The 15,965-nt window shown below is 41.3% G+C and overlaps 1 protein-coding gene across 3 annotated transcripts in view; it reads left to right on the forward strand.

Annotated features, from left to right (window-relative positions):
- The window catches only part of Lgr5 (leucine rich repeat containing G protein-coupled receptor 5), a 127,679-nt gene that overhangs the window by 74,036 nt on the left and 37,678 nt on the right, over nt 1-15,965 (forward strand). For all 3 annotated transcript variants that reach the window (XM_052165411.1, XM_052165413.1, XM_052165414.1), the window contains exons 3-4: nt 6,170-6,241; nt 10,417-10,488. In XM_052165411.1, coding sequence (XP_052021371.1) covers nt 6,170-6,241; nt 10,417-10,488 — 144 coding nt within the window. The remainder of the gene's footprint in view (nt 1-6,169; nt 6,242-10,416; nt 10,489-15,965) is intronic.

A 15,965-nucleotide genomic window follows, 5' to 3' on the forward strand; every position in this document is an offset into this window, starting at 1 on the left:
TCTCTCTTCAGAAAACAGGGGGAAAAAAACAAATAAAAAGAAACAGAAAAAAATGAAGCAAATAGAAAAAAAATCAAAGCACATGCACTCACATGAGAGAAAGACCATAAAAACTCAAAAGTAGAAAGCCTAACAAATAAGAAAAAAAAAAGTAAGTTTTTTTATGTGCCCAAAGAAAAACATTATGAGATGAAACATCTCCAGAAATACCATTGGGTTCATTTTGTGTTGACCATCTAAAGCTGAGTATGGGTCTCCTTTAGTTGTGGATTACATACTCTATGGGAGAGAATTAACGGTTTTGGTAAGAAGTTGTCAGTTGGAGATAGCTTCTGGGTTAGGGCTGGGGACTCACGTCAGTTCACCTCTCAGTGCTGGGACCCCCTCTGACTAGGACCTGCGCTGGCTCTGTGCCTGCTGCCTCAGTCTCCCGTGAGTTCATACGTAGGCCAATTGTCCTGTCTTTAGCAGACCTTGTGTCCTTCGTATTCTCCCTCCCATTGAAACATTGAGTGTTTCAGGTCTCCCACTCTCTACACATTGTCCAGTTGTAGGTCCATGTATTCATTGCCATGGACTGCATGAGGAAGCTTCTCTGATGCTGGCTGACCTATAAGTATAGCAGAATGCCATTAGGGGGTCATTGTATTCCTTTAGTAGAATAATAGTATTTGGTTTTCTCCTGGGTCCATGAGCTACCTTGTATCAGCTTCTTAGTCACCTGAGCAGTGTCAGGCAAAAAGTTCTGTCTCCTGGAGTGGACCTTAAATACAGCCAGATAGCCGCTGGTTACTCCCACAACTTTTGTACCACTATTGCATAAGTACATCATGAAGGCAGGTCACCCTTGTTGATCCAAGAGTTGGTCGCTGACTTAGAATACAAATTTTTAAAAGTTTTTTTTTTTCATTTCCAAAGTCAACGTCTCAAACTCCATTTGCCTACCTCACAGTAATATAGTAGCGGAATTTAGTAGGCACAAAGCTGAAAACTATATTCTGAATTCACAACTGAATTGCAGACATGACTGCAAATAGAGAGGGGGGCATTCTAGGTGAATGAAGTGACAGTTGCTGTGAGTCCAGGATGGTCACTGAAGCCATCTATCTAGAGGGGCCAACTCTGAGTATCTTAACTCAGTAAGTAACTCTTCGGTGTCATGTCTATAGAGTATGCAATGTGTACTCTTAATCAGAACTTCAGATTGTACTTTGTATCACTAATCAAATTTAGGTGGGCAGTGCATAATACACTTGTGATTACAAGATGTTGCTCTTCCCTTTTAACCAAGTATATTACACCTTGACTCTAGTGGTGTGTTCATTGTAACAGTGTATGTAGGTTGTTTCTTCCTCTACACCAGGATTTGCCACCTCCACTGTTCCTCTAGTATATCCCCTATACCAGATCTCCTGTCTAAACACCCTAAGTGCTTTTGCTCTTGGCCCTTTAAGATATTCCAATAAGAAAGATCCATTCAGACTACAGGCTTGTTCATGTCATTCTCTGAGTCTAGCAGACCAGATGAGGTCCTCCAAAGCCCTTGAAGCACCAGCCCTGAACAGCTTCTGTTCCCAATCCCTGGCATTCTCCCCCTTGCCCATCCCCCATACTCACTCTGTAGAAGCATCTAGACCACACCATGCATCTGCCACTCTACTCTGCCCTTCACAGTATGACTCAGACCTCTCTTGAAATGTCCTCCCAGCAGAAAGGCTCCCCTATACCATTGTATCTAAAATAATCACCCTCCACGACCACAGCCCTCAGTTCCCTATCTCTTTACCTTTGTTATTCTTTTCTTGGACAAATTTTCATGTTATACGGTTTGCTCACCTTTGGGCCCAATGACAATCTTGCATTAGAATGTATGCTCAATGAATCTCATATTCACTACTGTACCACCGCCAAGGCAGTCCCTGCACGGGGGCTCAACAAAATGCTCTCTGCATATAAGCTAGTATGAAGAAAATGATAGCGTGCATTTCTCCTCAACTCCAAATGGCTGTTAGGAGCACAGAAGCTGGCAACGCTGTGATAGCTCAGGTGTGCCAACTGCAAGTTAACAGTACAAAGATGAAAGGCAGCAGAAGCAAAGACAGCGAGCGTGGACGATCGGAACAGCTTTGTAAACATGATTCCTTCAGGCCAGCGTTCGCGCAGGTGTGATACTTCCTTGCCAGCTAAATAAGCCTTCAATCATCCACTTGTTTGCAGAAGATAACCCGGGTTTATATTGATCCAGTTAGTCATCCGAAAGAGTTCGCAAGGCTGTGGGACAGTTTGGATCCACAACTCCACGACGTCAACTGAGCACCCAAGTCTCTTAGCTTCTTTGGGGGAGGGTGCATTCTTGCATGTGAGTGTGGGCACATGCATGTACCACTGCTTGCATGTGGCAGTCAAGGACCAACCTCTGGTGTCCTACTGTTTGAGCGGGAGTCTCTTTATTATTTAAAACCTAGCCAAGTCACACTTAGGGGAGTCTCTTGTCTCTTTCACCCAACTACAGCCAGAGCACTGGCATTGCAGGTGAGCACTTCTGCAGGGCTTAAGTTGCTTCTGGGGATCAGGTTTAGGTCCTCACACAGGTACATCGAGAGTTTTGCACACAGAGCCACCTCCTCAGCCCTCTCCATTCTTCTGATTTCACCTTTGATGGAATGTTCTAATCAGAATCAGTGACGGTGTTTCGGTGATCATCTCTGCACGACAAGCAGCCTCCTTTTAGGAATCACCTTGGTCAAATATTAAGAGGAATTACATATGATTAACATGTGTTTTCTAAAGTCTGGCTATGGAGAGGTTAGTGAGTCCCAACTTTTAATTTACTGAATATATTTAAAACCAAATATTTCTTCCTTAGTCCCTTTTCACAAATAAATTTGGTACAAAGCAATCATCCAAACCATTCTCGTTTTTTTTTTTTATTCTGGATTTTAATTATTAATTTCAGAATGAGATCCTACATGCTTTTGCTGTAACTTTTGCTCCTTTTAGGAGGCGATGGAGATGCTGCATGTAATATTTTTATATAGTCTCGCTTAGTCATGTAACCGCAGGAAGATGGGGGTAGGGGAAACTACAAAATGAGACTCTAGATGGGTATCCATGTATGTTCCTTTGTGAACTCTTAACCCTATGTAGGGAAGATCACCCTTGAAGAAGGGATTGATCCATACTGGGAGACAAGTTATTGATTGCTCTTCATTTTAACTATTAGCTAAATGCTATTTGAGCAATTCACTGTGCCTCCAGGACTTCCCGAGGATCCTAGACTAGGCTCAAAGGGCAAGCCACGGGTTCTGTGTTATATGACAGGCAGAATACAAAGCACAGTCAGTCCCTCTAACCCACCATCCAGGTAGAAACTGCTACCAAAGGAGTTTAGGGTATAGAAACTCAAAATTTCAGAAAACGAGGTTGCTTTGAAAGACAAGGAGGTAGCAGAAAAAGGCGATTCTGGGTCAGCGGTTCTCAGCCTCTGGGCTGTGGCCCCTTTGGAGGTTGGACAATCCTTTCACAGAGTCACAGAGCAAATATCCTGCATATCAGATATTTACATTAAAATTCAGAACAGTAGCAGACTTACAGTTATGAAACAGGAACAAAAAAATAATTTTATGGCTGGGATCATCGCAATATGGAACTGTATTAAAGGGTCACAGCGTGGGAAGGTTGAGAACCCCTGATCTGGATAAGACAAAGAGATGGCTAGCCTCACGGGGTGGTTCAACTTCAGCACAAACGGATTTGTGGAAGAAACTGGGTGCTTATTTCTTCCAGGTATAAAAACTGACAAGAATCCTTTAAGGAATTCACTAATGCAACAAGAACTGACCATACAAAGATTATCGGTGAACCCAGAGGGACTGGGAACAGGGAGAGAATGAATTGAGGGGCAGGGCAGAAGATCACAAGGTTTCTTATTAAACAGATTTATGGGGAAACTTTAAGCCCTCTGGAATCACCTTGTTCAAATATTAAGAGGAATTACATATGATTAACATGTATTTTCTTAAGTCTGACCATGGTGAGGTTAGTGGGTCCCAACTTTTAGTTTACTGAAATATTTAAAACCAAATATTTCTTCCTTAGTCCTTTTTCACAAATAAATTTGGCACAAAGCAATCATCCAACCATTCTCGTTTTTTGTTCTGGATTTTAATTATTAATTTCACAATGATATCCTACATGCTTTTGCTGTTTGAAAAGCACTTTCTTGGCCCATGAGCAACATGGGAAGAACACAGAATGCAAGCTCTCTCAGTCTCCCAGATGACGTTTGTCGCAGGAAGAAAGAGCTGGCACAAACTTCCACAAGACAGAACAGTGCCGTCATGGGCCTGGAAGGGATCTGGGGTGTCATCTTGTCTAAGCATTCCATGTTGTTAGTGGTACAAAGAAGCACAGGAATCTCTACTGACTTAATAGTTCAGAGAACACACAAGAATACAGGCAAAGGGTTTTGGTTTTTTTGGTTTTTGTTTTGTTTTTGTTTTTGTTTTTGTTTTTTGAGAAGCCAAGACCCCTTATTATTAGATTCTTTCTAAAAGCCAGGATTACAAATAATGTAGTGTAGTGATTTGAACTGGACAAATGCTTGTTGATGTCATCATTTCTGTTTTGTTGGTTTTAAATTTGGGACAGGGTCTTATTTAAAGTCCAGGCAGGCCTCAAACTTGAGATCTTCCTGCTTCTACCTCCAAAACACTAGTATTGCATGACTAAATTATCACACCTGGCTTCGAATGCTCTGTGCACACGCATGTGGGGTGTGTGTGTATGTGTGTTTGTGTGTGTGTGTGTGTTTGCATGTGCATGCATGTGTATGTTTACTGCATGTGTGCAGGTGCTAGGAGAGACCAGAAGAGCATGACAGAGCTCATGCAGCTGGTAGTCAGGGCAGTTTGAAGGTACTTGATTTTGGAGCTAGGTACTGAACTCAGGTCCTCTAGAAGAGCAACAAGTGACTTAATCCATCTCTTCAACCCCTCAAGTACCTTTAATACAAATACTATTTCGTTCTATTTGTAAGATAATTGCATTATTTGTTTAAATACCCATGTGCGGTTGGGTGTCAGAGGAATGGGCTAGTGAGTGGATAAATATCTAAAGTTGTACAGTGACTCACTTCTTTCAGTCACACCACTAGTTCTCCAAGACTGCATTTTCTCCCTTTGGATATAATATCAGGAGGATGTATGTGAGGTCATTAGACCCTCCAGAAGAAAAGTTCTACGCAAGTGGACCAAATATACATTTACCCCTAGCATACATCTTTACTGCTGCAAGACAGGGCTGTCTTGACCTACAGAGGTTCTGGCCTGAGCATGTGGTGAGATTCTCGGCAGATTCTGTGCTCTTTGGGCTCATATTAGCCTAGGGTTTCCTGCTTGACAGTTCCACCAAACATCCCGGGCTATGGCCTCTTCCGTGTGACTGCTAAATTAGTACAGAACCAAACACTGGAGCTACATACTTCATTCACCGTTTTGCATATTTCTTCGATGAAATTATTGTGAAGATAACTTTCCAAATGTCGCTAGAAAAAGATGACAACTTGCCATTAAGTCTTCTATGTTAGCACATCTTACACTAAGCTCTCTGTTTCCAATTTTAGGGGTTACTCAGTTAAGGCGTGTTAAATTAAGCTTCTCTATCTTGTGGTTTAGGAACAGACTGGATGTGATAATACACATTCTTATTTTACAATATTAAAAAAAGAGTATATCCTGGCCTAATTACAATGAAAATATTCTTGTTTGATTGTTTCCTATTATAAATGGTGGTTATAAAACTTACGTAAATCACATTTTGTCATGTTTGTTTCAAATTATTATGAAATTAGATTTTGTTTAAAAATTTAAAGGCAGGAATAGACACGTGTGCATTACAAGCTGTTAAAGGACTCAAAAATAATTGATTTCATTTTTTTTCTTAGGCTTCTCTTCTGCTGACACTTTTTTAGAAATTTAAAGAGTTTTGCAAAATATAAGAAAACAAGGTTCTTTACAATTGCCTGTGTGATATGCCCAATTGAACATAGTTATATTGCATTTTTTAACAGTGAAACGATTTGCACTTGAAGAAAACTGTGCTGACTCTGTCTCTCTCTCTCCCTCTCTCCCTCTCTCCCCCTCTCTTCCCTCTCCACTGAAACCCACAGACGTCTTGCTGGAAATTCTTTGACCCACATTCCCAAGGGAGCATTCACAGGCCTTCACAGTCTCAAAGTTCTGTAAGTATACCAAGTGCTGTTGCTTGAAGACCGGCCTGATTTTCATGTCTCGTGACTGCTAATTAATGTGCAAATATGGAGTGCAATTTGGATCTTTGAGGTGACTCATTTAAGTCTCCCTCTGCTTTTGCTGATGTCATAAAACCATGTCATACTTGGCTATAATCTGTGTGTGACAGTTCCTCTCTTCTTCTCTAACATTATGTCTGAAGTTGCTTGCCTCTAAATAACCACTGTACCTACTCACACGTGCAAGGACATTTTTCTTTCTTCATGGCATGCAGTTGGAGAGCATGTCCCTAAAGACTCTGGTCACTAATTTAATAACTCACTGTGGTATGAGCATCATGAGATCACAGCTTCAAATTTCCTTGAAATTTGCTTCTTTAGGATATATCAAGTAAGGACCCACTCAAGCAGACTAAGTTTGGGTGCATAAATAGAAAGCCTGGTGTACAACCTAGCAAAGCAGACAGCTGTTTATTAAGAAATGTTGGATTAGGGCTGTAGCTCAATGGTACACTTGCCAACTATACCCAAAGCACTGGGTTCTATCCAGGGGAGAGAGCTGGGGAGCGGAAGAGAGGAAGTTTTAAATGTGTTTGTACATAAATGTTCTTAACATTCATTGTCCAACTTCCAAATTTGTTGTCATAAAATTCAGTACTATAGAGTACAATATTAGTTTTCAGTTTTTATTGCTGTATTGAGACCCCCCAAGACCAAAAGCAACTTGGGGTGGAAAGATTTTATTTGGCTTACACATCCCATTCAAGGTCCTTCGAGGGAGGCCAAAGCAAGAACTCAAATTTTGCAGGAACCTGGAGGCAGGAGCTGATGCCCAAGCCATGGAGGGGTGCTGCTTACTGACTTGCTCCTCAAGGCTTGCTCAGTCTTCTTCTTCTTCTTCTTCTTCTTCTTCTTCTTCTTCTTCTTCTTCTTCTTCTTCTTCCTCTTCCTCTTCCTCTTCCTCTTCCTCTTCCTCTTCCTCTTCCTCTTCCTCTTCCTCTTCCTCTTCTTCCTCTTCTTCCTCTTCTTCTTCTTCTTCTTCTTCTTCTTCTTTCTTCTTCCTCCCTCCCCCCTCCCCTTCCCTTCCCCCTTACCTCCCTCTACTACTGCACACAGCCAAATTCTGCTTCAGTGCATCCGGATTTGGAGCATCAGAGTAGATAAAATAGTAAAAGTTTCAAGTCATTTAAATTTTATCCACAAAACTGTATCTTGATTTTATTTCTTTTTCATTGAGATACAAGTTAACTTCCAAAAAGCACTGGATTTATCTATGCTTAATAGTCTCCTGTCAGCTTGTAAACATATAGACAAGTACACACACACAGATGTACAGTTGATTAAAAATAAATAAAAATTAAATACAATAAAAAATAAATTATACTGTAATCAACTAATTCAATTCATTCAACAAACTGTATATTTAGCATATGAGTTAGTGTGTATATATGTGTGTTCAAGCATATCTCAAGCCAGCATGTATTATTTGAGATATTAGTGGATTATAGGATATTAAGCATATATGACATCGATTTACACAGAAATATAATTTTAAATCCCTGTATTTTAATTAAGCCTGAACTATTCAAGGTTTATACATGATTTTTTCCACCACCGCGTTATTTATTCCTCGTAATTTTACCATATATGATTCTAATTGCACCATCTTTCCACTACATGTCCTATAAATCATAGATGATACATATCTTGGTCATTAGTATATCCCAGCACTCTAAAATCACAGTATACACTCAGTAAACATTTGTGAAATTAGAAAACACAGACATTCTAGATTTCATCACTGTCTTAATTTTGTATGGTATGAACCCACTGTTTCTAGTTTATTTATAGAATATCTGGTGGGTACTTAGCAAAGGAGATGTCTATATCTGATATGGTTCTATACCTGCAAGCAGGATTCATGTGCACAGAATGGTTCTGCAAACATTATTGCTTCCTGCACTGCATTTTACCCAAACACTCTAGACAGTGTTGGCCTAATCTGGTTTTTAAAATAAGTCTTAGAAGCTATGTTTGGATATGGTTCAAGTTGGTCCCCCAAGGGTTCATGAGCTAAAGATTTGGTGTAAAGATATCATGTAGGATAAATGTTTTTATGGCATTTCAAGACTGCCCTGTCCTAAGGCATAGGAAGTCAGTTAGACTCATCCTGAGGATACCCATGCCCATGTGTGAGTTTCACTTCTTCCCCTAAACTGAAACCCTACTAATCTGTTTGGGGTCTGTTGCTCTGATTTTAATAAAGAGTATTTCCTTTTTTCATAAAATGGATACGAGAATGTTTTGTTGTTACACGTCTTCACTGGCTCCCATCTAGATCCCTAGCCATGTTTCCATCCTGGTATGAAATGGCTTCTGATCATGTTATCTTTCTCACAGCTTTTTATTAAAATTACAAGGCAGGGCTGGGGTCTAGCTCAGTTTGTGAAGTGGTTGCCTAACAAAGGCACACAAAGTCCTGGGTTCTATCCTTGCTATGAAATGTAGCATTTCATACACGAGGCATAGCAGTGTATGTCTGCCATTTCAGCAATAGGGAGGTGGAAGCAGAAGGACCAGGCTCAAGGTCACCCTTAACTAATGAGTTTGAAATGAGCATGCGCTATGTGAGATCTCATCTCAGGAGAGGAAAAGGGAGATAAATAAATAGATGCCGAATCAAACCTCCAACTCATTCCAAACGTCTAACTCATTCATTAGAAAATTGTTCCTGTGATTGTCACATGTAACATTGTGCATGTAGTGAAGCACAAATCAATAAACTGACTATAGATGACTGTTTCATAGTTCTCTATGTAAGTATTGATCCAATGAGACTGAAGGCCATAGGAGAAGCTCCAAAATTCTCAGCAGAATAGACCTGTTGCTCTCCTCATACAAACTCTCAAAAGTGGCCGCAAAGATACTGGAAAGGTTGCATTTATTTAGAGTCATGACTTGTGTACGGTGGATAAGCAGACTCTATGGTAAAATGAAAGAAAGGTCCTAGTGATCCAGTCCAGTAAGACCATGAACAAAGATGACAGTGGCGTGTGTGGCAGGTGCCGTCTTACACATGGAATCTCATTGTGATCCCTTACATCTAATATTTAAGACCATCGCCCTTGAATGCATTGACCCTAAGATATAATAAGCTGTTTGGTTCTGTCATGCAAAATACTTAATCCAATGAAATGTCAAATGAGGCTATCCTCAGCAAAAGCTCATTTTGTGGTATAAGCCCTTTAGTTAAGGAAGGTCTCCATCCTCCTACCAGCCAGTACCAAACCAAAACCATAAGGTGATGGGCAAAGGTAACCATAGAAACATCACAGAGAGCTGCAATTCTCCCATTCAACACTGACCTACAATCCAGCCGTGAAAGGCAGCTGATGCCTATGCAGAAGACACTTAACCAGAAGGAGCGTCCAAGAGTTAGGTCATCAACTGTGACTAGTCTCCATTCAGCAAGTGACAAGTTGTTCTCTCTCCTATCTCTAACTTCATCTGTTCTCATTTAGCCTTGCTGATCAAAAATTAGAGAAAAAAAGAAGACACAAATATAAGCAAAGATGTGTGCTTAGAGGAGTCAGAGGATGCTGTGTGAAATAGTGACTGTTTTAAATATACCCGGAAAAGAAGTTAGGAAAATACAAAATCACACCCTGTTCATATTCTTTTTGTACGCTCGTGCAAATGATAAAATGGAATTATGCATCTACGTCCCTGCTTGGGACCTGTTGGGCTGTTAATATACCGTGTATTCAGTAAGAAGGGTTTGTGAAAGAAATCAACAGCCACGTGAGAGCTTTTTGACTTAACTGCACGCTGTGACACTATAAACCCTTTAACAGTTTTGTCTCCCACTAAACAAAACTAGAGTTTTCTAATTAACTCACTGGGTCCTCAAGATAACCTGCTCTTGTTCTGTCATCTGAAGGTAACTGGATGAGAGATGTGGGCTTAATTGATAACTGAGGGGTTTGTAGGATTTACTTTTTATTATTCGCACTGCCCCCTTTCAAACCTGGTATGCGTGATGATCTGATGGTTTTAAGGCACCTGAGACTGAGTCTGACACTGTGCCACTGCTGCGTATGGACAGCAATTGTTAATTTTCTTTACTGTCTTTCTTCTGTTGCTACTGTTGTTGTTTTCATGGACAGCATGCTGCAAAACAACCAGTTGAGACAGGTTCCGGAGGAAGCGCTACAGAATTTGAGAAGCCTTCAGTCCCTGTAAGTACAGCTGTAACTGCAAATCATGAATCTCAATTGAGAAGGAAATGTCCTGTTTTATCCCTGAACTGGTGGGGTTGTATGGACTTGAAGTCTTAGCCCTAGACTTTGGCAGTTCCGGGCGGCTATTTAATTACATCTTCAGCCAAAAGCGTGAATATGTTGGTGTCTCCAGAGCAAACATTCTCCTAGGGAATCCTGTACACATGACCGTTAATATTATTTTTTTCTGAATTCAAATGAAAACTGATGGATACCTTTTACCTAGGAAATTTGAATAAACAATCTGCTCTTTTGGCTTCTTTAATTTGTTTTATCTTTAACTGTCTGAAAGACAGTTAAAGCTGTCTGAGCTTCTTTTTAATCCAACTTTACTTGGCAAAATGAATACAAGTGCTTTAAACTCTGCAGTATCTGTCAAGGACCCTCAAATTAGAAAATCAAGATCCACCATGTGTCCTCTTGCCTAGCTACTGCACAAACCACAAGCTGCCCATCACTGCACACATAGATAATCACAACAGTCCCACTGTGCTCATATACACAGACTCATAGACCACACACACACACACACACACTATAATGGTGCCGAAGTCTTTTACTCAGAACACACCTTTCTTTCCATCAGAAGTTTCCCTCCCAGCACCCACATAAACAAATAAGTAATTCCCCACATGAGGAGCATTCATACCGACTTGATGTTTGGGAACTTGGGTTGGAAGTAATTGTTCTCAATCACTACTTGGCAAGTCTCTGCTACAACTGTTGTGTTAGTAAACCATCTTCTCATCAGAATGTAGGAATGATTACAGTACATTGCATGATTCCTGATACACATGTGTGTCAAGTACTCTTTAATTATACTTACACCGGAGGTCCCCATCTGTCAAACAAAGCGCTGCTTTCTGGTCCCTACTGATGAGGGAGATAAAGGCATGAACAAAGCAAGCGAGTAGTGCAGACTCTAGCCAGAAAAAAAATATCTCTGTAAGGAATCCATCAGTTAATAATTACATACAGTTTGCTTGATGCTTTCTACTGCGGTAACGAGAGAAGGGGGTGTGAGATCTGAAGATGAGACCTTCATTCTTTGATCTTTCTTTTTAAAGGAAAGAAAATCTGTGCTTGAGGTCGTTTCAAGCTTTTTATTTTAGTCAAACAAAGTGACTTCCTAGGTTTTCAGCAGCCTATAGATAAACAATCGCACAAGGGGCCCTTTGTGGCTGGGGATGGGGCTGCTGCATTTCCAGCCACTCCTTAATGACAGGACAGTGTCACTCCGCTTTTGTTGAGCTAGCTTTACCTGAAGGAAGCAAGCACTGGAAGCCAAGTGCCTGTAGAGCTGTAGGGGATGGGATAAATGGAAACTGAGATACTGACACTGCCCAATAGGAACTTTAAACAGCTGCAAAGCAGTCAGTAGATACTAGGATAAGAGTGTGTAACCGAAATCCCCTATTGGCTGAAAGATCACAAACAGAAGGGAACTCTTTGAGAAAGAGAAAACCCGTGAGCCTTTTCTTCACTTCAACTGGGAGGTGACTGTCTGATAAAGGTGTGCAGATTTAGTTTCCGGCCGGCTAGATATTTACTGTTCACCAGGTGCCTCCCGGTTTCTGGTTCACAAAGGAATTTCTTTCTGAAGTCTTATAAATACATAAGTGTGCATTCCCTGTGAAAAAGAGTCAAGGGTTAATTTTCCGGAATGACATCACATCCGAAATGAAGCATCTAGACAGGTTCTCAGCCCCTGGCGCACACTGCTTTGTGCCAGCTGGGTTATGGGACAAATGGTTACAAGGTCCCTTTTGCCCAGAGCTCAGTCTGTGTGAGCTATGTGGCAAGGACAGTGTATGCTGGCGTGCTTCTCTCTGTCACCTATTGTTTGTGCTGCTTTGGTGGAACAAACAGGATCTGTTCACAAAAGATTCAGAAGCATGACTTCACCACCAACTCCATGAACCGCACTGCATCAACTGAAGGTGCCCCTGACCTGGTTTGGAGGGCTTGGGAACAGCAAACTCCATCGAGTTGTGTTGTTATCTTGTGCTTAACATGGTAAATTGTCTTTCTCGTGCTTCTATCAAACAACTCCAAAATGAAAACCTTACAGTAGGCCTCGTGGTCGTCACGTTCCTAATTAGTTTCCATTCTGATTCCAGACTGTCCACCTAGAATGGAAGGACATTTGCTTTGCGTTGCTTCAGTATCTATAAGAGCAGGGGACCGGGGTGAGATTCCACACACTCCACTGTGCCAATACTAGGAAGTCTCGCTACCAAGTCACAGCCTCTTCCTGGACCTGAGTCAACACTTAGATTAACACTTGGCCCTGTTAATAATATGGTGGGTCTATCATTCTACTCTCTTCAATTAACCCCCATTTTCCCAACCCCAAAACACACACACTACACACACACACACACACACTACACACACACACAAGGTGTGAGGGAGAAAGAGAGATTGAGATTTTCTTTGTGTTGTATATTGCCCTCTAAGAGTCAGTCCTCTGAACAATGCATTGCATGCATCTCCCCACAAGAGACTTTTCAACGTTGGTGACAAATCATCATCCAGAGAGTCTGGCACCTAGCCACACCCAGAACAATGCAAATCAGAATCTCTGAGTGTTGCCATGACAGATGCCGGTCAAGAGGTAACCTGGGGGGTGGTGGGGAGGGTGGCATTTATTTTGGCTTACAGTTTGAGGGAATCCAGGTTCACTCCATCATGGCGGGGAGAGCATGGTGATACGAATGGAAGGCATCTGGTCACATTGCATTCATAACAAGAAACAAAGAGAAAACAGGAAGCAGGGCTGAGGTATAAAACTCCAATCCCCATCCCCAGGAACCCACTTCTCCCAGCACAACTCCACCACTAAAGGTTCCACAGCCTCCCCAAACAGTGCCATCATCTAAGGACCCAGGGTTTGATGTTCCCCCACTCAAAACCCAGCCCCGAGGAGGCATTCCATGTGTTTGGTGTTTTCTAATAGCTTTCTTGTATACATAAGTACTTCTTAAAGTCAATGCTTGGAAATGGCATGTTCTGCGGGTGGTATGCATTCCCTCAGGTGATATGAAAACCTTTCTGAATTCTTTGCAGGCCTGAAACAAACAAACAAACAAACAAACAAACAAAATCCATACTTTTTGGTCCAATTTGAGCTAATAATATAGGTACATAAACATAAAGTTTTGCCTTGTGTTTAATTGAAAACAGTTCGCCTCTCTTCCTGTTAACTCTACTGACTACCTTAGACAAAGAAAATTAAAAGGCCACATGCCATACTGCTCAGACATTCAAATGTGATGCCTGGAACAGTCACAACAGCACCACCTTAACTTCACAGAACCTTGAGGCCCAGCTGAGTGTTACTTGATAAGAATCTTTATTTTAGCAAAACCATAGAGGATCTGTATACGAAATCTGCCTGAGGAATTAAAGTGTTCAGTGTTCTATTACCCTACCAAATGATCGGCACACCCAAAAAGGTTGAGAGGCAGCAAAACCACCATTTACAGTCTCTGCTCCACCCACCTACACTTGGCTTCTTGGAGGAAGTTTAAGAACTTGATCTATTGCGACTGGTAATGTTTCCATGAGGACGAGACAGATTGTTCTCAAGTTTCAAGGGTTGTTTTAAGTCTCCACTTGTTCCCCATAAACAAAAACTGGTTTGTTCCTAATGAAATGGCATAGGTACGTTTGTGTTCTTTTAACTGTCTCCCGATGCTGACAAACTGCTCAGCTGAAGCAAAAGAGCAAGAGGCCAGCAGCACAGAGCACACTCCTGTGCAATATGGACATTTGACTTCTGACATGGGACTGACTGCCCAGACCCTGAGTGGATTTTTGTAATGTAATCAAATGTAACTTAATTTCCTTTCCGTATTTTTGGAAGGGAATAGAAACGTAATCAGAATTCACAGTGAGTTGCATTTCAGTCGGAAACTTTTGGCATTGTAGACATCTGAGAGGTAGGGATTGGGTTACAGTCATCTGATGATAACTCAAAACCTAACTCTCCCGAGCCTCCTACCTTTATTAGTAGTTAAGAAATCAATCTGTGCATAAAGGCTGCCTCATTTGTGACAGCCAGCAATGGATTTCAAATATCTCAAAGTTACACATGAACTTTAAGCGGACCGAGGAAAATTATACATTCATATTTGTCCAAGGAGTCAAAGGATTTGAAAAATTGGTTTTAATTCCAAATCCTCATTAGCAAAGCTAATTGTGTAAAATATGTATCACAAGAGATTATGAGTTGCTAAACAGAAAATGAAAGGAGAATCAAGCTTGTCTTTATTATTGTTTCTATTTTCCAATTAGCTAATACTCATCTGCACGATATAAGAACTTATGTAAAACCCAAGCAGAATATACAATTCCTGCCAGAAGGGAGGCCTGCCTGCACATATCATTTCCAGGGCTACAATGTCTTCCAGACCCATGTAAAACATCTATCAGTGACTCCATCTAGACTCTTCATAACTTGTTTCTGCTTATAGTTGTTTCTAAAAGAGGCAATACCCTAGAAGAGGTGGGGCACAGTTCTGAGTTAAGCCAAGCATGTTCTCCTATTGACACTCGTGAGCCTATTGAGTTTCAGACCCTGGATATAGAATGGGAAGGGAAGTAACAAAAGACAAGGAAATGTGTGACCAGACGAAAAGAATACAAGAAAGCCTAGAGGGCCATATTATAGAAACAAAGGGGCTAAAAATAAAGTGGCTTTAGTACCGGTGACATTATTCCTTCCACTAAAATAGTTAAAGAAAGCATGTGCTCACACAACAAAAAAATATACTGTTTCTATCCCCCAGCCCCCAAAGATGCCAACGAACTGGGATGGAGGTAGACTTGGAAGCTCTAGAGGCCTGAGACTGACTATTGAACTCCTGAGGTTCATTTCCTGAAAGCAAATGCAAATTAGCATCTAGTGAATAAAAAAGAAAAGGGGTTTTGACTTTTTTTTTCCTGCTTTCCCCAGTTTAAACTTGAGGATGAAGCAGTATTCAGAGGAAAGATTCTTTCCACATAATATCTGCATGAAGAGAAGCTAAACTGGGAGTTCAGTCTTTATGGGTGGGGACTAACGTGAATCGTTGATTTTTAAAAGGGCCACGCAGGAGAGGTTCCTAGGCCAGGTCATCTGCTGGACTGTGATAGCGCATAAATGGCAGTCCCGCCAGAAATGTAAGGAAAACCTGGGCGTTAGGCAATTAGAAGTCAAATACACCTTTTAAAGTTAAAGGAAAGTTAAATGAAAAGTTAACCAGGTAACCATTTGGGGAAGGCAAGCAGTGACTGGAACGGCATGTTTCCAGATAGACCGAATGTGCGGTGGAAAAAGTGGGAGAGAGTGGGGAGAGGGGAAGAGACTTGTCGCCATGGTGATGAGAGAAGCCAATGTCATTGCCCCCTTCCGACCTCATCCTCGCGGGTTAGGTGCGGGCATTATTCCC

This window comes from Apodemus sylvaticus, chromosome 20, assembly GCF_947179515.1.
Source record: "Apodemus sylvaticus chromosome 20, mApoSyl1.1, whole genome shotgun sequence".
NCBI classification, from domain to species: Eukaryota; Metazoa; Chordata; class Mammalia; order Rodentia; family Muridae; genus Apodemus; species Apodemus sylvaticus.